Here is a 23,760-nt window from a genome sequence, read left to right as displayed (position 1 = left end):
AGCTGTTGACATAAGGTAGCTCTAATATGTGTCAACTTTAGTGCTTATTGTATTTTTTACGATTTTGTAATCCGTACAGGCTGCCCCATCTGTTCTGCACATGTGCGAGCGGCTCCGCCCTCTGGCACAGCAGGTACAGCAACGCCACTTGTACAAACTTGATACAAACCAGTGTTTCCCCCTAGAAATATGTTCAGGCCTGGAGGGATTTCGAAACGCACCCTGACCGCAACGGTGAGGGCCGTCGCTGGCGACGCTAAACTTTTAGCTAACCTGTTCGCATCTATGTTCACAATGGCATCCCAAGTATCATCATACTATTATGGGATGCGATGCGAACAGTTGTATTATGGGATGTGCGTTTGTGTGTATATAATCTTAAAATCAGCATCTCAATTAGCTCTCACACTTTCAGAACATACTGGCTTGGTGGTCTGATGCTAAATAGTGGGTATATGAATACTATAATGCTCGATTTGATGTAGCTATTCATTTATACTGGTAAGGCAACTAAAAATGTGCTTTGATACACATGGAGGATATTGTCTGCTGTGAAAAGCCCATCTCCCATAGTGATTATTGGAGCGATATACTGTAGAGCGTTTTTTTAAGGACTCTACAAAATGATAAAGGGCATGCATCCAAAATACGTTATGAAATTGGACATATAATCTGAAATATAAAATTGTGTGGACAGCTGTCTCTAGAAAGGACTGAGAATTGGCCTCAAAATAAGGCTGTAACATTCAAAAGGCAAAAACCCATACAGTACACGTAACATATAAAAACCAGTTTGAAATTAGGATATGTGGTACGGTATAATACAGAAACATGATACAAAATAAGCCATTTCAAATCTCAAAACAACCAGTTATTAATCGTTTTCTTTAATTGTTTAGTTGATTAAAAGTCCAAACATTGACTGAGTTATTTAACTGTAACAACTTTGAATGTATTAGGTAATGAAACCTGTGAATGATAAAGAAATTGCTTTGGCCAAGCTACATCCTTAAGAGATCCTCGGGTAGTTTCGTCTCAGCAAGAAATGAAGATGAAGCACTTTTTGAAACGCGGGGAAACACTCATAAACAGTCTTCCTTTATTAAAAAAAAGAAAAACTTCCATCCTAGAAAAGAGTGCACTATCTTCCTTAAAGGCAGATCCAAGTCTTGTTTTTTAAGACCTTCGGGATGTTCTTAGAATGGAAGCCATCCCACAGACTGAGTCTAGAGTCTGGGTTAAAAGGCATCTGATATCTGGTCTTGGCTTGCAGGGACAAACTCCCCCATGCCGTAAACATTTGAGAAAATGGAGAGAGAGAGAGGGGTAGCCCATTACAAGTCTCAAGTGTGATGTCGGTTTGTCTAGCGTCCAATGTACTGACCACTGAGCTGAAACCTGTCTCCATTCACCCAATCTGATTCCACCTGCATGGTTATGACTGGCCCTCTCTGTGTGCATAGACCAGTTGTGCCTTGCTGACCAGCCGGCGGGCGTGTCTCTGGTCCTGAACGCCCGCTTTCAACACGCTGCTCTCTGTCAACAAGGCAGCGCGGCCCAGCGAGTCCACGCCCGCCTTTGCCAGGGCCACGGCGTACATGGGCAGGCCAATGGAGACGAGCCAGTCGGACACGGTGCTGATGTTACCCGAGGACAGAGGCTTCCGGCACATCTCCGTCAACCCTCCAGACGGGATCTGAGGAACAGGACGGAGGAAAGACCATATTAAGTCCCCTTGCTGATGATGTCATGATGATATGGATGGCGGCCATAGTGGAGGTACTCATACAACACAACTCAGAGCTGCAAACTCTCACTCAAATGAGCCTCTTCTCACTCTCACACCACACCTCCTATTTCTCACTCCAAAGTTCTCTTTTGGGTCCCTGGATCAAAAGGTTTGGGAACCCCGGCCCGTATAGCCTACAGGCTTGAACGTTTATTTCCTGACTTAATCCAAGAGATTAGGTGGTGTAGAAATGCCAGCTTCCAAGTTTTATCCCTAATTTTAAAACATAGCAGGACGCCAATGCTTGTTCATATTTTATTGTATACATTTTCAACCATCATTTTCTCTGGTTCTGGGTCTATAAGATGATAATTTATTCAGATCTATTTGGATAGACCTGAGAGACTAAATTGGGGAGTGCCGGATGATGGGAGTGACTTGGTGAGGAGCATAGATCTTTCTTTTTCGAAGTTTGCAGACAAATGTGTAATATCTGGAGTATATCTAAAATGCTACCAAACAAACACACATCAAGGATGCTAACTCCTGAAGAGTGAAGAAGGTGGCAGATCAGGGCAGAAACAAAACCACTCAGAAATCATTTGCTAAAGTGCCTTATTTTGGGATCAAAAAGGCCACAGAGAGGTCGAGTAGGTCTATTTACCATGAATAATGCTAATTTTAATATGAACAAAAACACGCGTTGCCATCCCCGTCATTGTTACGCCTATATATAACTCTGCATTCTCCACTGGACCTCCATGTTGGCGCCAGCGGTGGTTGCTAGGAGATTTGTGACACAACCGCAAAGCCTCTCTTTCCCAGCCTGCATTGATGTTTTATGGGAAAGCCTCATTAAGCTCATAAAAGTCTGGCTCTATGATTTTATAATTATCACCGTTCATACAGAAGAAGTAGCTGTGTTCATTTACAGCCATGCGGTGTTGTTTGCGGAGCTCCTTGACGTGGAGCTGGTCCATGGTGGAGGCCACGTCCTTGAAGGGCTGCACCAGGTCCTGAGAGTATCGCTGCACCAGAGGCTGGGGGATCCCTCAGCAGCCATGCTGGAGGACGGGACGGATGGAGAGAAGAGAGAAAGAGTGATATGTAACACAGGTGAATTGAACATTCTGCCATATACACACTCACCTATCCACAGTCCTGTATAATGATTGGACAAGCAAAACTGTCAACTCAAACACCTGAGCCAATCGGCTGCAGGCTTTTCAGCCCTGCACCCGCCCCCTTTTCTTGGTCTGGGAGGAGGAAATCACTGCCTCACTCTCTCACTCCATGGCACCACTCACACCTGCTGAGAGCAGACCCCACACCTTGATGCAAGCAGGCCACAAACCTTGACTCATGTTCACCTTGACTGACATCGGACATTTGGAACCTGAATATTGGAAACTGGATGCAACACTGCTTTTTACACCACATGGTGTCTGATCTGAGGAACTGATGTCCTGCTGCTGTTGTGGAGGAAACCGTGGATGCGAATACTGGATGGGCTTCATAGCTGGAGCTAATGGATGGCGAGCTAAACCAGAAGAACCTTGAACTCTGGGCAGGCCTCAAGCCTAACTCACTCCTACCATAGGCCCCATTCCCCTTGGGTGGTAGAACTTTACACACTAGTCTTTAATCATTTTTTCTCTCCCCTTCTCCCGCATTGCACTCTACAGGTCATATGGGTTGTGCAATTATTGTCATAACAATTGTCAAACTTAAAGCACTTTAGTCACAATAGTCACTTTACAGTGTGAACTGAATTGAAGGCTTTATGGGATTGTGCAATTGCATAGTATTTATGACGGGGAAGAAGATGGGAATGAAATGAATAGAAATGTGATTATTTGACTCTATGAATTGATTTGAACATTGATGGACTGAACGGAAATCACCACTAGTAGTGCTACTTTACAGAAGGTGTAAACCCACTCTTTTTGTTATCTAAAAGGCCTCTTTATATTTACTTTATTTGTTATTTTTCTTGATTTATTTCAAGTGTTTTTTGTTATGCATTTTCATTTTGTTGATCTAATACAAACCGGTTCTTGCAGTTCTGTGTCGGTGTGCTCATTACTCTTCCACCAGCTCCATAGTCAAACCTGGAACTAGTCCATACTCTACTGTATACTTGATTATATATGTCTCCTATTTACACTTATTCCAGCATAAGTGCTACAGATACATTGGACATGACTACACAGAAAGACCAGTACAGTTGCATAAAATAATTAATGTTAAGGGAGATTGAGATCAAATGTCACAATATCAACACTGACTTTACCCATCCAAGACTATGAAGCCACAGACGATAACACAAAATGGATTCAAGACCCCCATTTAATATGGTCACAGAGTTAGTGGAGTCTGAATGAGGACCGCATGTTCCCGGCAACATGGATTGGGTTGATGTAAAGGAGCGTTTTGACTTTATATGCTCATTGTGGACAATATGAGGATGGAGAAGCTCTGATCTGGTTGTTTATGGGTGAATGAAGCAGACTAACGATGTCACATCACAGGGCAGGAGGAGCTGTGCTGGCTGGCTAATAAGCACAATCTCAAAGGGAGCCAGGGAGATATGAAGACGGTCATTAAAATGTCTGATTTAAGTGTAGGAGGTAGAATGAGAGGAAGGAAGAACGAAAGAAAGACCACATGTGCAACAAGTCAAAACATGATTAAAGACCTTGTGAGCAGTAAGAAGGAAAACGCTTGGCAGAAAACCCATGAACTAACTTTCTTTCTTTCTCTCTCTCTCCACTTCCCTTCCTCTCATTCTCTCTCTCTAGACACCTGGAGCGGAGGCGGCTCTCCAGCAAAGCCCGGTCAGGTCGGCCAAACTGGACCGGAGGTGCGAGGGATGATGGAGGAGAGGAGAGGAGGGAGGGAGAGCTGGCCATACAGCCCGGCAGCATCCTGTCTGAAGTAGTGTACACACTGCCAGGTCAGCAGGGCTCACAGGCAGCCAGCAGCCACACAGGTTCGATCAGATCTTTAGCGGTCGTCTATTTGACCTTTGGCAGTATCGACAAATTGGAGTAGTCTGATGATTGCATTCATATTATTGGGTAAATGTTGCTACAGCGCGCAGTGTGCCGGTGGTGTCTGTGCCACTCCACTTCTGACTAATAGGAATCCAGCAGAGCTGTGGTCTTGCACACTGTTTCACACCTCATCCCCTGATGCCTCTGTGTGTGTGCGCGTGTGCGTGCGCGCGTGCACGCGTGCACGTGTGTTTATCCTGGCAGCATCAGGGGGCACCACCATGTTAAAGGGGCTCAGCCTGGGGTCTGGCGAGTGGCAGAGTATTTTATAGTGTTCAAACAAACTGGCATAAGCCAGCAGCGAGCACACTCACCGGTGTTTTCAAAGTTTCGGTGCACGGCACAGGAGGTACTTAGTAGGAGAAAGAGCCAGCACACAAAAATGTCCTTTCGTTGAGTTTATTCCAGCACACCAGGTACAGCACATGGACGTTTCAGCCTAACGGCCTTCTTCACGCTGAAGACCTGGTGTGCTGGAATAAACTCAACGAAAGGACATTTTTGTGTGCTGGCTCTCTATCTCCTACTGAGTATTTTATAGGCCCGTCTGCCTTCAGTGACATTCAGCCCGTAAACTTAACAGTCTGAACCGCATCACAGTAATACTCAGCCCGCCGCTATCCCCCCTCATAGGCAGCTTCTTTATTATTTCATGCGCGCGCGCGCACACACACACACACACACACACACACACACACAGACACACAGACACACACACAGACACACACACACACACACACACACACACCTACCTCAGCATCCTGGGACCGAGCGATGCAGGGTGAACCACATCCAACATTAATCTGGATGGATGGCCATGGGGCTAAAATAAATGTTGATGTGAAATTAGATTAAATTATATGATTTTATGACACTTTACATTCAAAACCTTATGTGTATGTATGTGTCACTTACATTGCACCCCTGTCAGTTATGTATGCCCTATGTATGCACTAATTTTTCTATTTCTTCCTTTTAAACCTTTTTGTACCTCACCTGTCGAGGGACTATGGATGGAAATTAGCTAAGGCTATAATCCGGCACATTTACATGCAAATGTTCATTAATGTTGCACTGTCCCTGAAATAAATAAATAAATAAAATAAAATAAATAAAATCTAAAATAGGTCTTAGATTAAAGGAGAACTTACCTCCAAAACACTTTTTTTCAGCTTTTAACCAATATATATGACTTTGGGCACCCGATCTACTATGAATCACCTCATTCAATGGAAAGGAATTGCATTCAAATGCCCCCATCGAATGGAGAGGAGTTGTACAATCTCTACAACCCAGTTTCCCTGGGGTTGTAGAGATTACTTGCAAAACCCCATTTAATGGGTAGGATTCAGGGGTTGTACAGATTACTTGCAAAACCTCATTTAATGGATAGGATTCTCCATTGGCTCTTCTCTCAACCACCCTGCCCACCTCTGCAGGCATGGGGAGGGTCTGCTTGGACCCCTGTGTCCTTAGGTTTAGGCATGGGGGATGGGAGAGGTTAGGGTTAGGGGTGGGAGAGGTTAGGTTTAGGCATGGGGGTGGGAGAGGTTAGGTTTAGGCATGGGGGGTGGGAGAGGTTAGGTTTAGGGTTAGGGGTGGTAGAGGTTAGGGTTAGGCATGGGGGGTGGGTTAGGGTTAGGGGTGGGAGAGGTTAGGTTTAGGCATGGGGGTGGGAGAGGTTAGGTTTAGGCATGGGGGGTGGGTTAGGGTTAGGCATGGGGGGTGGGAGAGGTTAGGTTCAGGGTTAGGGGTGGGAGAGGTTAGGTTTAGGCATGGGGGTGGGAGAGGTTAGGTTTAGGCATGGGGGTGGGAGAGGTTAGGGTCTGGGTTAGGATTAGGCATGGGGCATGGGAGAGGCTTGGAGGGGTCTCCAGAGACGACCCCCGAGGGTCTCGAACCCTCCGTTCGGCCCCCAGACCTTCCGTTCGGCCCGCAGACCCCCGAAGCGACCCCAGGACCTCCACAGGGTCCTGCGGCCCACCCAGGCCTCGGAGACCCCAGGTTTATCCATTGAATGGGGTTTTGCAAGTAATCTCTACAACCCAGAGAAACTGGGTTGTAGAGCTGTCCATTGAATGGGGTTTTGCAAGTAATCTCTACAACCCAGAGAAACTGGGTTGTAGAGATTGTACAACTCCACCCCATCGAATGGGGACATTTTGAAGCAATTCCTTTCCATTGAATGAGGTGATTCATAAATTCTGGTCAGAATTTCCACATTTGACACCAAACTGTTGCCATTTTACCATTTGTATCATTTTTCAGCAGCATAACTGGCATAAGCGCCCTCTAAGGGTCAAACACTGCTTTTTTTTTCTCTCAAATGAATGGGAGATTAGGGGCACACTGACGTCACAGTGCCCCCAAAGACTATGGGATTTCAAGATAATTACTCCCCTACCCCCCCTGTACCCTTTCGGCTCCTCAGAACTCCGAGCCTATTCTTATTGAAGTTTGCTCTTAAAATACTGAACCAAACGTCGTCAAAGTTGGCACATGTCTTAATTATAGTTAGTTTCCCGCTGAATGTGTCACTACTTTATTAATATCTTACCTGGATAAGCTCGAATGATGATGTATATATTATCAGTCCGAGTTGGAAGCAGCTGTCTCCAGCCCAGGCATGCGGGAGAGAGTCGTACTGTAAACCTCATGCACTAGCTCCAAGCTCCGCGGGCGCGCGCAGCAGAGCAGAGCTCTCTGTGCTCTGAGAGCAGAGAGAGCAGTCTGATATTTCCGCAAACAAATATGGTCGCAGTTTAGCGCACATGTAAAATATAACGCTATACTACGACGTGACAACGTGACAAAGCTTCTCTAAACACATCGGCTACTATCATATTTCCCTGCATCCCTCCTACTGAGATTATATCGGTAATGATTTTGGACAGACTGAATGCGCGGAGGAGGAGGAGGAGAGATCTGCAGCTGTGCCCTGAGTAGCCCTGAGAGACACTCGCCTCGCTCCGACTACTGTGGGGGCGGCTTTAGCTCGGGAGGTAGAGCAGGTCGGCCAATGACTCAAGGGTTGGCGGTTCGAATCCCGCTCCCTCCCAGCTGTTGTCGTTGTGTCCTTGGGCAAGACACTTAACCCTCATTGCCTCGTATGAATGGGTATGAATGTCTATGAATGTTGGTGGTGGTCGGAGGGGCCGTAGGCGCGAAATGGCTGCCACGCTTCCGTCAGTCTTCCCCAGGGCAGCTGTGGCTACATCACCCGTAGCTTACCACCACTGGTACTAATGGTGTGAATGAATAATGATTTCTGTGAAGCGCTTTGGGTGTCTAGAAAAGCGCTATATAAATCCAATCATTATTATTATTATTATTACTGTGCCTGTCTGTGAAAAGCGTCCTGTCCAGTCGCACCTTCGCAAACAGATGCGGGATTCCCTCAATCCTGTACCCAATCTCAGACTGTATTCTCTAAATCGCACACCAGCTATTTTTGTCTGTGTTTGTTTGTTGCTCCGTGAGGTTAGAGCGCCCCATGCATGCAGCAGGCTGTTTCGCCAGCCGGGGTCTGGCAGGAGGGAGGAGGCGCAGGCAGCCTGCACTGCGCTGAGAGGAAAACTTTTGCACAACTTTTAACAAGAATCACGAAAAGCCCCCAAACTAAAATGAAAAAGGGACTATATGGCAACTTGGACGAGGGAATGACGTAGAGAAATCTCGCATTGTGTTACCCCAGAACGGGGGGTTTGTTGTATTGTGCGGTGTGCTGCTGTAACGAGCCCACGTCACTTTGCTCTCGTAACGTAGTTTAACACACTGCCATAGAGATACATGCAGAAAAATAATTAAATTTCTAGTTCGCCACTGAATTACCAAATTGATATAACTATCAACCATTTTGAGCAAAGCTCTTTCCAAACAGGCCACCAGCGTTGGCTAGTTGTTGATATTTATAAAGATATGGCCCCTCTCAAATAAATTATTTTTGAGGCAGTAGGCAAACTGTAATGGCGTCGATTTCCGAAAAAGAATCTTGACTTCAACACAGCCAAAGAGTCCAGTATAGACAAGAGCATATGTCATTTCTTGGTTTTTTCCATAGGTATTTTCAAATCACTGTTCTAATACATATCTAGGGGGTAAGTCCTCCTTTAAGCAGTAAACGCACATCTCACCTTTAAGAACAGGGTTTCCACGCTTCTGTGTGTTTTGTAGAGTCGTGCCACGCCCTCTTCATTGGCCACTGAAAGGACATTCTGAAGGCCCTTTGCTACAGACAGAGGAGAGGGAGTCAGTCAGTCAGACAGAACAACCCCCTGGCCTGATACTATATGATAATCTGCTCATGATCAGCTATATATGCCATATATGCCATAAAGCCAAATGATCTCTCCCAACTCAGACATTTAGAAGCATGTCTGTTAGATATAAAAAACTGGATGGGTTCAAATTTTTTGTTATTAACTCATTGAGTGCCAGCCACTTTTGGAGAACGGACGCTCCCAGTGCCAGAGTTTCAGAGCGTTTTCAGTGATTTCTCGAGGCCCACAGAATATTGTGTGATATTACTATGTAAACACCGAACACGCACAAAGAACGACGAGACTCTATTGTATCAGCAGCAAAAAAAAAGTTTATTGATATCTTTTTCCGTTCTTTAGTTATCAGCCGGAGAAGATAGGTCAAAAACAGCAAAAACACGCGTTTCCATCTAGAAGCTGAGATATTGAACCTTTTGTGAAATTAAGCATTTCAAGCAAATCACTGACTCTGAAACTAATATTTTCTGACCTGAAACATCTGAACAGTAATTTCCTTCAATATAACAGCACCCCTACCCCCCTCTACTGCAAACTCCTCCTCCGTGGGTGTGTCTCTGGTGGCTTTGCTCGCTCTGCTGCTTGTCAGGCGAGTCTCTGCTGCTTGCGGATCCACGTTCGGATGGCCGCCGCTCGTCGGGGGAGTCTGGATCGGGCTCGCCTCGCTCGTTTCTGGGGTTTCGGTTGTGAGCTGGGATGAAGCTGCGTCCGATTCTGGGCTTTCTGGGCTTTCTGCTGCGCGTTTCAAAGTGTGCTGCACCCAGAGTCTATTTTCGGAGCCCCCCACCGTTGTGCGCCGGGCTCCCAGCGCGACAGCGAAAAGCATGAGAATGGTTTCATCACGGCTTTTTCTGCTGTTTTTACTCAACTTTCTCTAATCTGGAGAGCACTGTCGCCACCTAATGGGTCGGTAAAATAGGTTATACACATTCAACATGCCCCAAAATTTTACAGGAGATGGATCTGGCTTTGATCCACGTCCCACCGTCAAAAAACGCAATTGACGAACATACTCGTCCTTGGCACTCTACGTTACTAAACGAAATGACGAACATACTCGTCCTTGGCACTCAATGAGTTAAATGCTTCTAAAACAGAGTTATTAGTTATTAGATCTACTAAACATGAGAAATTGTTCCAGAATTTTTGTGTAAATATTGATGGCTGTATTGTCCCTGAAAGTCCTACTGTTAAAAACCTCGGAGTGATTTTTGATTCTAATTTATCGTTCCAGTCTCATATAGCAGCTATTACCAAGACATCATTTTTTCATCTTCGTAATGTTGCCAAAATCCACTCTTATTTTATCTCTGCGCGACGCCGAAACTGTAATTCATGCATTAGTTTCCTCTAGACTTGATTACTGTAATGTCTTCTCTCTGGCCTCCCTAGTTGTGCTACGAGAAGTCTTCAGCTGGTACAGAATGCTGCAGCTAGAATATTGACTAAGACTAGAAAATGTAATCATATCACTCCCATTCTGGCCTCGCTTCACTGGTTACCAGTATATGCTAGAGCTGATGTTAAGGTTCTTCTTTTAACATATAAGGCTGGCTGTGCACCACCGTATTTATTAGAACTTACACTTGATTGATTGATCTGATGAATAGTTTGATGTATGTATAGTTTGATGTATAGTTACCAGAGGGGAAAGCTCATCCGAATGGAGGCACTGTGTCACCCAGGTTTCAGGAGATGTGCTCGTCCTGCCGGGCAGTGGTACCCCCTCCAGCAGAGAGGTCAGAGAGTATCTGGAGCAGGGATCTGAGGTCGAAGGGAGCAGAAGATGAATTCATGCTCATCTAATGTTGGATAAGCAGCAGCAACATTCATCACCGCACAGCATAGCTATAAGCATGCATTCATCCCCATGTTTCTGAGATGACAGGTGGCTCTCTAGGTTAGACAATGGTTAGATAGCAAGCTACAATCTGCAATGTTGTACACATGCATTTGGGTTTCTCGGAAAATAGGACCATCCGAGGAGCACCTGAATGCAACTAGGGATGTCGATGGTTAACCGTTAACCGTTTAACCGCCGACAACGTCATTGGTCGGTTAAGCATGTCGGTCAAACGGTTAATTTGCATATTAAATTGGCATACAACGTGTTGCCAATATGGTGTTTTTTTCCTCCTTCGCGGTAAGCAACAATGTTAACGTAGCCTTAGTAGTTACTGTAGCCGCATTATATAGGAATTAAAAGCTCCTGCCACTGCCAGAACAACATTCATTTAGAGAAAGGCTTTTCCAAATGCAAAAACTGCCCCTCTCACTGTCCGCCTCTCCCCCCGCGTGCGAGATGTGCTCTGTGATAAACTCAGCTCCACACATGCGCCACACCCCTGCCTCCCCTCTGCTTTGACCAGACGGGAGAAGACGCCCTGCCCTGTGCAGCCTACAGCGAGCCTGTCAGTCATGCTCCTTCTGTGTTCCAGCCGCTGTCATGAAACCATGAGGTTACTTTCAATGACGTGTTTCAAAACAAGCTGCGTCTTCCACATCGATTCACTGAGGAATCCACACTTTTACCGTAAATTGAGTTCTCTCCGGGTCTGTCTGTCTCTCAGGTGTAATAATCCCACAACGATTACAGCAAGAGTGAGAATGCTCTTCTAAACACATCGGCTATTAATATATAATTATTTCTCTGCATCTCATATTAGATCGGTAAAAAGTTTGGACAGACTGCTTTATTTCATTTGTTCATCCTCCCGAGTCCCGCAATGCTGACAGCTGTCAGTGTGCGGACTTGCTGCACTCGTCATGACGTGCAGCTGGACACACAGAGAGCATAATAGCCACCTACAGCCCTCGTCGCAGATAAAGAGAGAGAGGGAGAAGGGTGGAGAGAGAAGCAAACTATTTTTTGCAGATCTCAAAAGCAGGTAAACCACTGTTGAATTAGTGAGAATGTCAGAAGGAGGAGAGAGCAATAAGCGCTTCGTCAGTGCGCCCTGCAGCGCGGAGGCTTGGGGCAGTGTCGATGTGCTCTTCAAAGTGGAAATTCGTTCAATTAGCGACACGTTTCGTTCTGAGCTTTTAAAATTAGTTTCTGCTGGTTTTATTAGACTATTTCTGACACCTGCAGTAAGATAATTCATTTGAGAATTGTGAGCGTGAGTATGGGGTTTTTCCTCCTTATTTCCCCCTTCTGCAATGCGTGCAGCTCCTATCATAGCCTATCTCATAGCCTATCGGAGGAATGTTTTTGTTTAGTGTGCTGGAGGATTCAACTTGTCTTCTCGTTTTGTTAATGTGTTTTTTTCTGCTTGTAGATGTAAAAAATAAACACTTTATAATGGGGGGGAAATCAAGCATTTGTTGTGGTAATAGTTTAATGTGGCACAGACAGTCAAATAGCGCATTTTAATCTTCTCGGTTAACCGACAATTGTCGGCTAATGAGGGTCGGTTGTCGGTCAAGAAAAATTATGATTTTCGACATCCCTAAATGCAACATTACTACCATTGACCATAACCCCCGAGCTCTCTGTGACCCTCTCTCACCTTGGATATTCAGAGTGATGTCCAGACTGCCGAGCAGCGCAGGCACCGACACAGAGCAGGCGTACGTCCCCTCATTTGAGATCTTGACGAGGGGCAGGGTGAAGGAGGCGTCCCCCCCCCGGCCAGGCCCTTCAGCCTGACCCCGGTGCCCTGCGTCTGCCCCGACCGGCTGCTGTAGCTGAACAGCTTGGTCCTCTCCCCGCGATGCTGCCGGTACCACTCCACGTTGACGTTCGGCCCCCGGTGGTCGATGGCAAACTGGCACTGGAGCTTCTGTTGGGACTGTAGGCTTGCTCGCACCCATGGAGAAATGGTTTGTAGAACCATGGTGGCTGGAAAAGCACATGATGACACAGAAGCACACAGATACACTTTTAAACAAGGGTTATAACGGTTTGCCAATACATGCATTGGGAGATGCAACAGTGATTTCCAAAGTTGAAAAAGTGACTTGTCCAATGATCGCCGAGGGGGACTAATGATTAGCCAATCAGCATCAATAAACAGATTAGCCAATCAGCATCAATAAACAGCGCAAAGGGTGGGACTAACGCTGTTGTCAAGCTGTCGGACCAAACAACAATGGTGACTGCGATAGACGCTGCTATCAAGGCTGATCTAAATCGATTAAAAGTACCAATTACAAACAGCAGTCTGCTTTGAAGACATTTATTCAAAGGGGAAATGTTTGTTTTGTTCTCCCAACTGGATTATATTCAGGCAGATATGTTGGTCTCTAGTGGGGAGAGTTGCAGCAGCACATGCTAGCACATGCTTCCTCCGACACATGTGCAGTCGTCAGCCGCTGGTTTTCACCTGACAGCGAGGAGTTTCACCAGCAGGACATAGCGCGTCGGAGGATCACCTTATTCCACCCAGTTCCCCTCCCCCCCAAACAGGCACCCAGACCGACCGTCTCTGTCCCCGATGACGGGCTGGCTGAGGTAGTCCTCCTGCACGAGGGTGTGCCTGAGGAAGCTTGTGAGGGTGAACAGGCCCTGGCTGTGTCTGAGCATGCAGGTGAACCACAGGTCGTAGTCCTGGGCCCCATGGCCCGGCCAGCACACCTGGATGCCCCTTGTGCTGAACCACCGCAGCTCACACTCCAGCTGCTCTTCATCCACCCCCTCCACATACCCCTGCAGGTCCACCTTAGACACTGCAGGAGAGTAGAATAGAATAGAATAGAGAAAGTTGAGTAAATACAGTTGTTTGAAGGAGAGATGTATCAATGTAAACTAAAAATGCAGTAGATAATCCAAAGCAAGTATTTAAATAAAAATACAACATTTTATTTCCTAATGATTTGAATTGTGTGGTTTTTATGCAAATAACCAATAGATGACAATAACAAAGTAAAAGGATAACATTTTGAATTTTGTACAGTTTACACTGACTTGAGGATGGGTGAAATTCTTTTTTCATACGGTTTCCGGGACAGTGGTGAAAAAAGTGAGTCTGGAACCTTGAATAAGGCTCTCACATTGTGTTACCCAAGCTTTTAACCAGCGCTGTTGTACTTTTGCATTTCTTTTGGTGAAAGTAATGCAAAAGTAATGTAATAAGTTTACTCTAATACACAGTGTAAAGAAACATTAATTTCAAATGAAAGTTACCATTACATTTTGAAAGTAACTTGCCCAACACATAATAGAATAGAATAGAATAGATCAGAGTTTTCAAAGTAGGATGCGGGCATCCCCAAGCAGTTTCAGGGGAGGCTCAGCGATTGGAAGTGAAAAGATATTAAATTAGTTATTACATTAATTATCAAACGGAGATCACATAGAATAGCTTAAATGTATGTGATTTGGTTAAAGATAGTTCAGAGATACCGTCATTTTGGGGGGAATTTTACTGTTTTTCCCTACATTTCCAGAGTCGGAAACAAATTAAATCTTGTTATGTATTTGGTGTAGTCTGATGAGTCTGACGTATAACACTAACAGCAATATCAGGCTGTATATGGGATAAAATTACATCATCATGAACATCCCATAGGCATCCAGGAATGGAGCGAGAGGGCGCCTTTTTCCCAAGCTTTGTCTGGGGGGGATCACACAGTCACAGACTTTGAAAAGCCCTGGAATAGATAGTTGTCAGTGTCTAGCTCAAAGCCATACCCATGAGCAGGAAGGTGGTGATGCAGGGGTTAACAGGAGGGTCTCCTCTGTGGCCAAACTGCAGCACAGCGTCTCTGTGGATGAACTGGGTCTCCATGTGGCCTTCCTGGTTCAAAAACACCCGCTCATCAAAGAACACAGGGCAGCCAGGACGTCTGAGACAGACACAGCTAGCAGTGCTAGCTAGCACGAGTAGACAAGGGTCTTTAAGATTAAACAACAACACATGCTTATTCATTGGTAGAAACCCGTTCCTGCTGCTTAACGGCCATACAGAACAGCTTCCATGACAGCCTGGACAACTTTCGCTTTAATTTCCTGAGGAACCAGACCGCGCAACCCGACTACAGCGAGGAGAACATGTTCCTACAGCCAAAGAACTTAACGCTACATACGAGGGATTGGATAAATATTGTTGTTCCATTGCAACATCAACACAGAAATCCGCCATTTTGTCCTGGAGGAGACACTTCTGATTGGCTGTCATGTTTCTCTGCTGTTGTCCCATTGGCCAAGCGGGTGTTTTTTCAGACCAAAATGGCGGCAGAGCTGTTTCCAAAAAAAGTAGTATATCTACTCTTGCCTTCAACACTCTTTGCTCCAGCTAAGTTGCGTTCAAGTGCTGCTGGGAATGTTCGAGACATGACCATCAAACCTGGAAAACAAGACGTTCTGCAACTTAACATTCTAAATGAACGATTTACATCGACAAAAATTCTTCCATTTTGCTTAATTTCAACAATATGGTTGTTGTTTTACATCCCTGCACTACACCACTTCAATCAATATTTGCAGTACGCCCGGAAAAGATGTGAATCCCCGAAGTTTAGAGTGTTCTCCCATTGAGTTATTGTTTAGAGAGGCTGATTATTGGGGCCAGCGCTGCCGCAACTGACCACTGCGAGGCGCATTCGGTTTCCAAAAATAGCCGGAGTGACTCTCTTTCCTTCCACGCTCTTTGCTACGGTGTCCGTAATAGCTCAATATCGACCACTGTGGAAAGATTGTTTGTGATGCGAGCTTCTGTCTAGCGCTAGGTTGTTAGCACTGCAGTCGACTCGACTATGCGTTATAGTTCAACGTTCTAGATAGCCGTTTTAAGAAATACGCGTCATTTAAACCTGTTCACCTGGCTGCATATTGTTTTATTTCGAGGTGGAAATGGCTGCGGCATAATTTGCTCACATGTGGTCGTATTGACCTATACACTTGTGCTAACGCTAGCTTGTTTAGCAAGCTTGTTTGTTTACTTGTTTACTAAGTGCCTTCCCCACTCTGGCTCCTCTGCACGGATTTCCATTGTAATTTCAGTTCAACTAACGTTAGGGAGTGCCGCACGTATAAGGTAAGGCGAAAAGGCTAATTATTATCTATTTGGAAAGCAGGGTCAAATAACCCTAGTCTCTAAACAGTAAAGTGTCACAATGCTTTTGAATTTAATTACAAATTAAGTAAGGCTCTGTTAACGTTAAGCCTCGGGGTTTTAGATACCGATTGAACCAAGAACAACCTTCCACCTAACGATAACTTTCCAAATCTCTCAAACAAGTCTGACACCATAAATTGGCTGCTGAGCCCAACATCAGCTGTGTAGTAACGTTACTTTTACAGCAGAGGGCGTGTTGCCTCCTGGTAGCATGAGAAAGTAACAATTCAGTAACTAGTCACATACATTATTTACATACAGTTTTTCCGATCAACTCAACAGGGTTGTTGTTCAGCATAGCTTTACCCACTGACAATCTTTTATTTACAGTTTTAAAAGATTTCCTCAATATGTTTCCCAGTTAGGCTTTGGTGTTGTTTTTTCCTCATTTTAGATGGTTATAATGCATTCCTAAATCCTCTTCCACTCCAGAATAGAATTATATTGTTCAATGTAACGTTACACAGCATGCTGCACTATGGCCCCTAACTAGATGTTCTAGAAATTAATGTACCAGTCCAGTCCACTAGCCCCCAATTAAGTTATAGATGGCTTTGAGCCGCTCTTGTTTTATATCTTCTTATTATTAAAGCCTTACCACAGCAGTACAACAGACCCTTTTGCACAGATTTCTACTTATTTCCCATACTCTGTTTTTGTAAATGTATCCCCTTTCATTTGCTTTTAATAGACACTATTATGTGTGGATCTATTTTTTTATATATACATCAAATGCACAACCTGTTAATCTGCAGATGTGTATTTTTCTTGTATGCAGGTATTTTTAACCATGCTCTGACTTTTTTCTCTCTCAGTTTGAGGCTATTATGTTTTTAATAATACAACAAAATAGACAATATTTTTCCAGTTTTTTGTGTGGCTTTGGCTTTGAACCACTGACCGTAAATATTGATAGTGATTCTGGTAACATCCTGACCTTTGACCTTTGCCTCCAGATGTTTTTGGTGGGACTGACCGGCGGTATCGCCTCAGGGAAGAGCACAGTGTCTTCAATGCTGCGGGAGCTCGGATGCCCCATCATTGATGCTGATGTGGTGGCCAGGAAAGGTAGGCCACTCCCTCTCTCTATCTGTTAATTTCACCAGCTGGTTGACGATTAGCTGTGTGAGTGCATGAGATTGGGTCAGGTGGTGGGTGTTGGATCTCTGAGGTGGTAGAGCAGGAATCAAGAGCCTCAAAATGGTTGCTGTGAAAAGGGCCTATTCTGAGATGGAGCTAGAACATGTTTCTGTTGAAAGAGAATGAGCCAATAAGGTGAGGCAAGAACACGATGCTCCATAAAGGTTTTGCTTGCCCCTGTGTTACTTCATGCACATTCACATTTGTGAATCTCAACAATACACTTTTTCCTTATCTGTGTACGCTTACCTGGTAACTGATTGTATTATTGAATGTAGTTCAGGTTTGACTGTATTTATATGCCATGGCCGCCCGACTCGGCACAACGCTGTATACTTTGCTATAGAAAAATTGTAAAAAAAAATTAAATGTCTCAAATTTGAGATAATAAAGATAAATAGATATACCAGACAGACAATAGAGATATTAGATGTATGTTTCATAGCTGATTTTGGGGAATGGATTGAAAGTACCTGCATTTAATTGTATCAGCCACACAGTAGAATTAAGACCCTATTTAAAATATGTCTTCACATACCACCTGTCAGCCTTTTGAAGCTGGATTCTGCCAGGTTGCACCGTCTTTTGGGGGCGAGGGGGAGGCATGTTAACTCGGCCCATCTACAGTGGCTATTCAGTTCTCAATTATAGCCCCGCAAAGCAGCACAGTCAGCTCATCCTGGGCCATCTCTCCCGAGGAGTACGTGTTCGCCGCCCTCAACCGCTACATCGTCATGCTGTTCCTCCTGCTGCTGAGGCTCATTGGCCTCTGCCGCTGACCTCGAAAGCTTTGAAAAGTTTGTGAATTTGGGAGGGGGGATAAGGCCTTGAAAATAGAAAAGGAAATAGACATGGGTCATTGAAAGTGCTTGAATTTATATATTTTGTGCAAGTAGGCTATAGAAATTGCATTTCTTTTGTTTTTTTTATCTCAAAGATTTTCATGTAAATAAATGTATGTTATGTCAGTATCTAATCTACATTATAACCATTTTCTGGAAATGAAAAGATTCAAATACAAGCAGAACATTGGAATTGGAAACAATATCCACTCATTTGAGGATATTCCAGAATAGCGTTCCGACACTAGTATGTGAACACAGAACAGCTAGGTTTAATGACAAATATGGAATATCATCCAAGGAAATACCACGGTTTAATGCCAACAGATAAACCATACAGATTTGTTGTAATTGTGAACACAAATAAGGGAGCGGACATGGTTTTCAAGTATAACACAATGTACAACTTTTATTCAAAGACAGGATTGAAAAATATAGGTCACTTGTATTCACTTCAGACAAGACAGGACACTACGTTAAAGTCTGAAATTTACCTAGATTTGCTATAAGAATTGACATTTCAGCTAGTCACCTGATGTCACTATTAATGGACAGTACAGTAGTAAAGATTTTGAAAATTTTGATTAATCAATCCAAGTCAGAAACATGTGCTGTGAGCCTTTTAGAATTCAAAAACCTTACTTCCAACAATTAACTAGCCTGCACTAACTACTGCACAGTAACGTGTACAAATATTGAATGTATAAATGTAATAATAAGTATGTCGGACTTTAAGATTGTGCCTTGCTTGTCAGCAAGCACAATAATAAAACAATCAAAAGCTTTGTCAGATGGCCTCTAGAGGGCGTCTTTGACTAAGAGATGCAGTTACATACATTGACTGTAAAGTTACATAGGCTATTGAAGTGCAAAATTAAAAAGTTGGTCAATATCGCTCCCTTATGTCACATCCTGTGTTACAGGATTTGTAAAGTCAAGTCAACTTTATTTATAGAGCACATTTACACCACTGGGCAGTGGGCACACCTGAATCCAAAATGTCTTAATATTGCACAACATGGGGCCCAACGTTTGCATTTGGTTGACACAAAATCATCTGTGAATGATCAATCGCGAGATTATGCCAATATATATATATATATATAATATATAAATGAGTCCAGTAGTAGGGTCACTTTGGGCCTAGGGTGTTCATAGTGAAGTGAATATGAGCATCAGTGCAGACTTCGCTTTGTTTGCTGTAGTTGGTTGGGTCAACAAACCACACCGCAGGTCTGTTGTTACAGGCCTGAGACTCAGAACATCATGGCTGCCTGTGAACGCAGCCTGAAGCCCCACTCTGTAACACAGAACATCATGGCTGCCTGTGAACGCAGCCTGAAGCCCCACTCTGTAACACAGTGGAGTTCACTCTCCTCACTAACAGGGCTGGAAATGAGTGTAACCGAATGAATGTGAGTCCTCGTGAGTCCCGAGTGGTAGCGAGTAGGGCTGGGCGATATCGCCTCTAAAGAATATCTCGATATTTTTCGGCTATATCGCGATATAGATATCGGCTGGTTTGGGGTTAATATCAGTTGTAGTTCATTACACAGGAGGCTGGTTTGCGGTTAATATCAGTTGTAGTTGGTTACACAGGAGGCTGGGTTGGGGTTAATATTAGGGGTGTAAAAAAATAGATTATAAGATGCATCGCGATGCGGACGTGCACGATTCTGCATCGATTCACAAATGCCAAAAATCGATTATTATTATTATTTTTTATAATCAAAGAAAATATAATGGAAGTACATGCATTTGTTTATTTTAATTATGGATCATAATACAATGCAATTCCAAATGCACTTTATTTTAAAAGTAGCCACACAGTGAGAAAAAATAAATCATGTGTTGGGGGGAAAAAAAGTGATGCATCGATTTAAGATGCATCGATAATCGTAATCGAATTGAATCGTAGCCCTCTGAATCATAATCGAATCGTGAGGCCAGTGAAGATTCACAACACAAACATCACCTGCATGCTCGCTCGTATCGGGTGCGTGATGTCATTCACCTTTTTGGGCCAAGACACTGCGGGATTCCCTGGGATTCCCTCTTCTTCACGGGTGCCTGGTCTCCGTTCACGCGCTGCTTTCTTCCTTCATTGTAGGCAGCACCTCTGCACAGCATTTCAATGCTTTACTCACCTCACTGAAAGACAAAACTGTTTCCTCATCGCTCCACAAGTGTTTGACATTTTCTGTTGCATCGTTTGGCTGAAGCTGCGCCTGCGCAGGCATTCAGCAGCTGCGCAGGCATTCAGCAGCTGCGCAGGCATTCAGCAGCGGTAAGAAACCAGGATAAGATGTATACATTACATGCAACAGTATATTTTAATTATGGATCATAATACAATGCAATTCCAAATGCACTTTTATTTTAAAAGTAGTCACGCAGTGAGAAAAAAGAAAGTGAGAAAAAATAAATCATTGGGGAATATTGGGGGAAAAAAGTGATGCATTGATTTAAGATGTATCGAGATGCATCGATAATCGAATCGAATCGTAGCCCTCTGAATCGTAATCGAATCGTGAGGCTAGTGAAGATTCACAGCCCTAGTGTTTATACGTGTATATTAGGGCTTTCACAGTCAACAAAAAAACACTAGTCGACACTATGCATCATAATCAACTAATCGTTCATCTGTGGTGAAGAATAAATACATAAATTGAACATAGATTTGTTTGAACACTCATTTTCCACATGACGCCATGTTAAATCAACAGAATTGAAGGTACTTATTCACCTTATTCTTTGCCCACACATGGACGCTTCCGCATTACGTCATTTCGTAATAGTATTTCCGTTTTAGACTTGCCAAAAACCTTGCAGGCAAGATGGCCGCCCACACACTCCTCCTAAACTGGCAGAATTACTCCCCCATAAACTAACATATCTTGGCCAATAAGTATGTAACATACAAAATAAAACAACCCGTAATATCTTAATTTTATGTAGAATGCAGAGGACATGTAACTGTTTAGTTAAACTTGCATTCCAGGAATATTGTGCTCTAAAGATGACGTTAGTGGAGTCGAGACTGTTTTGTCCTGAAACCCACATAGGTTGCGCCAGGCGTAACCTATGTGGGATTCAAAATAACGCATCCGAGATAGAAACGTTATGAATATAGCCACGTTTATAAAAAACAAACTAACGCTGGTGATCCGTATGGAAACAGTGTTACTCGAAATGGTTAAAAGTTATATCAATTTGGTCATTCAGTGGCATTTTACTGCCATATAACATAACTAACTAGCGGCTAATATTAGCCACAGTAGGCAACTAGCGCTGAACCGGAAGAACAAATACGTTTGCGTTGAACGCGGAAGAGAGAAAAAGTGGGTGTGGTGAATAAGGTGAATAGACAGAAAGACTCGTCTATGTTGTTACTGAAGTCAAACAGTCGCTATCTCCAACTCAGACAAGCTGCTGGGGTGTAATGGCTCATTTGTAAACAGCCTCTCAGAGCCAATCAGGACTCTGCTATTTCACATATCTCCACATTGGTCCCGCCTACATTAAGTTAACCCTTTACTGGCTGTTTTTGAGACCCTTTTGATGAGAATTGATCATTTCTATTGTGTGAAAAAAATATATCTTCAGCGGTATTAATCGACTAGTCAACTATTATTTGGAAGTAGTCGATGACTACTAAAATTCAGTAGTCGTGAATACCCTAGTGTATGTGTATATATATCTATTATTATTATACTATTATATTGTATATTATTATACTATAATATTATTATCTATTTACTAGTATAATATTATTATACTAGTATTATATATAAATACTGCTGGTTTAAAAATGGGCTGTACATTCACAAAAAGATCTATATATAGTGTGTATATATGTATATATGTGTGTGTGTATATATATATATATACACACACACACTATATGTACTGTATGTGTGTGTGTGTGTAGATATATGAGGACCGCTTTTATGACTGTTGAAGCATTTTCTGAAAATCTCATAAAAAAACGCATTTACACTGTATGCTTCATTTACACTGTAGCTTCATTTACACTGTAGCCTACGCTTCTGTACTGAAAATCATTAAAGTCATAAACTTTTGTTAACCACAGACCTTATTTCAAGCATTCAACCAAAATCCTCACACATAAATCCCATTGACTTTTACACATAAGAGGCGGAAGTGTTAACATCCAGGTCCGGACTCATTCCTGTGGTACTTCTGTCCCCTTTACTTACTGTGTGACCTGCTGTCTCCCCCTGGTGGCTGCAGTAAGGCTGTGCTGTGGCTGGGTCAGCTGAGGCTGTCCTGCTCACCAGACCAGTTGCTGGCTCTCGTCGACCTTCTGCAACACAGTCTTGCATTTGGACCCACAGGTAACTGGAAGACTGATGTCTTCATTGAGATTGGAGTTCTGGCAGGTAAGACACATCCACTCTCCTCATGTTGAGCACCCTGATATGAACAATCCTCTCTGTGATCATCTGCTAAATGTGATTTTTCACTCAGTTATGTTGGTGGCTGTTTAGCTCTGGGAGCATTGATGCTACTTCACTTTCTCGTTGTGCAGCTGGTCTTCCAGATATGTCCATGTCAGCTTTGGTGAGGGACCAAATTGAAGGAATCACACCTCTGGCTATCTCAATGATACCACCTGAGCAGTTTAGTGTAAGTCTTAAATGACTATTATTACTAGTTTACTGTACACTGACCTGACTTCCACAAAACAAGTCTATGGAGTTCTATTCAGCTTTTGTTCTGGGACCCGAAATGTCTTGTTATCTATGTTGGTGTGTTCATCTTGACAATTCGTGCCTCCCCTCATTTGGCTCATGTCACCTTCTGCAGGTGGTGTTTAACCCGAACCAGATCAGCATGTTCTCCTATGAGCAGGCTGTGGCAGTAACAGCTGAACAGGAAGCAGCCCTGTCAGGTAACCAGTGGAAAGCCCTGGGTATTGTGCTGTCACCCTGGGAGGACAGGCCTGCCGACTTCAGAGGTAAACCACTGCAACTTGGATCATTAAAAAAATAAATTAAAAAGCCCGTTGATAAATTAGAAACATGTACTTAAAGGCCCATTCCGTTGGTTCTGGCGAGAAATAAATGTGCACAAAGTGTTTATTATTGGCACTGAGTGAATGCGCCTTGACGTCACTTAAAAATGGCGACCAGGGGCGTTTCTCTCCGACCAGCCGTTCAGAAGATACATGGAAAACCGCAGTTTCGAAGTGGATAGCATCTCCCGCCACAGCTAGAGGATGTGACGTCTCGCGCGTTCACGTCGAGCTTGTCTCTTGTCTAGACGCTAACAGGAAATGGCTGAAGTAGCTTTTAACGTTACGCTCGTCGCTAGCTGCTAGCTAAAGGAAACAACAAACACAGACTCCAGAAAAAGTCCAGACTAAATAAATAAATATTTATCTAATGAAGCCCGTCTGGCCAGACAGCAGCAATGTGACCGACATCGGGGGGGAAACTAGAGTCAGGACTGTGTTTTCGGTTCATGAAGGGAACTTGCTGCTTGTAGCTACTGGTTTTGACCAGATAACGTTAGCTGCTTGCTAATGGATTTTCAAGATTTTTACTGTCACTCCGTAGTACAAGTATCTGACCACCTGGTCAGAAACTCTGCTAACATTACCGTCTTGTGTGAAGTAATGCAACCCTAACGTTA

At 43.8% G+C, this 23,760-nt stretch overlaps 1 protein-coding gene across 2 annotated transcripts; it reads right to left on the bottom strand.

Moving 5' to 3' along the window:
- Window positions 1-932: 932 nt before the first annotated feature.
- LOC310777502 (SAM and SH3 domain-containing protein 1-like) lies at window positions 933-12,648 on the bottom strand. Of its 2 annotated transcripts, none has more exons than XM_083637847.1 (4): window positions 12,572-12,648; window positions 8,919-9,013; window positions 2,637-2,793; window positions 933-1,696 (listed from the first exon to the last, which is right to left on the bottom strand). In XM_083637847.1, exons 3-4 carry the CDS (start codon window positions 2,655-2,657, stop codon window positions 1,436-1,438), a joined length of 282 nt encoding a protein of 93 aa, XP_083493973.1. In that variant the 5' UTR covers window positions 2,658-2,793; window positions 8,919-9,013; window positions 12,572-12,648; the 3' UTR covers window positions 933-1,435. The 2 variants fall into 2 exon arrangements, with proteins under 2 accessions (XP_083493973.1, XP_083493972.1); XM_083637846.1 differs by having other exon boundaries at window positions 2,662-2,793.
- Between the last annotated feature and the right edge of the window lie 11,112 nt (window positions 12,649-23,760).

This window comes from Poromitra crassiceps (genome assembly GCF_964638095.1).
Source record: "Poromitra crassiceps genome assembly, chromosome: 5".
NCBI classification, from domain to species: Eukaryota; Metazoa; Chordata; class Actinopteri; order Beryciformes; family Melamphaidae; genus Poromitra; species Poromitra crassiceps.
This window is presented reverse-complemented; position numbering and strand designations above follow the sequence as displayed.

Excerpts from the sequence above, each read along its gene's own strand:
- LOC310777502 (XM_083637846.1), bottom strand. The coding sequence starts at position 2,709 with ATGGACCAGCTCCACGTCAAGGAGCTCCGCAAACAACACCGCATGGCT. Across the intron at positions 1,697-2,661 it reads GCAAACAACACCGCATGGCT|ATCCCGTCTGGAGGGTTGAC; the intron begins GTAAATGAACAC and ends CCTGTTCCTCAG.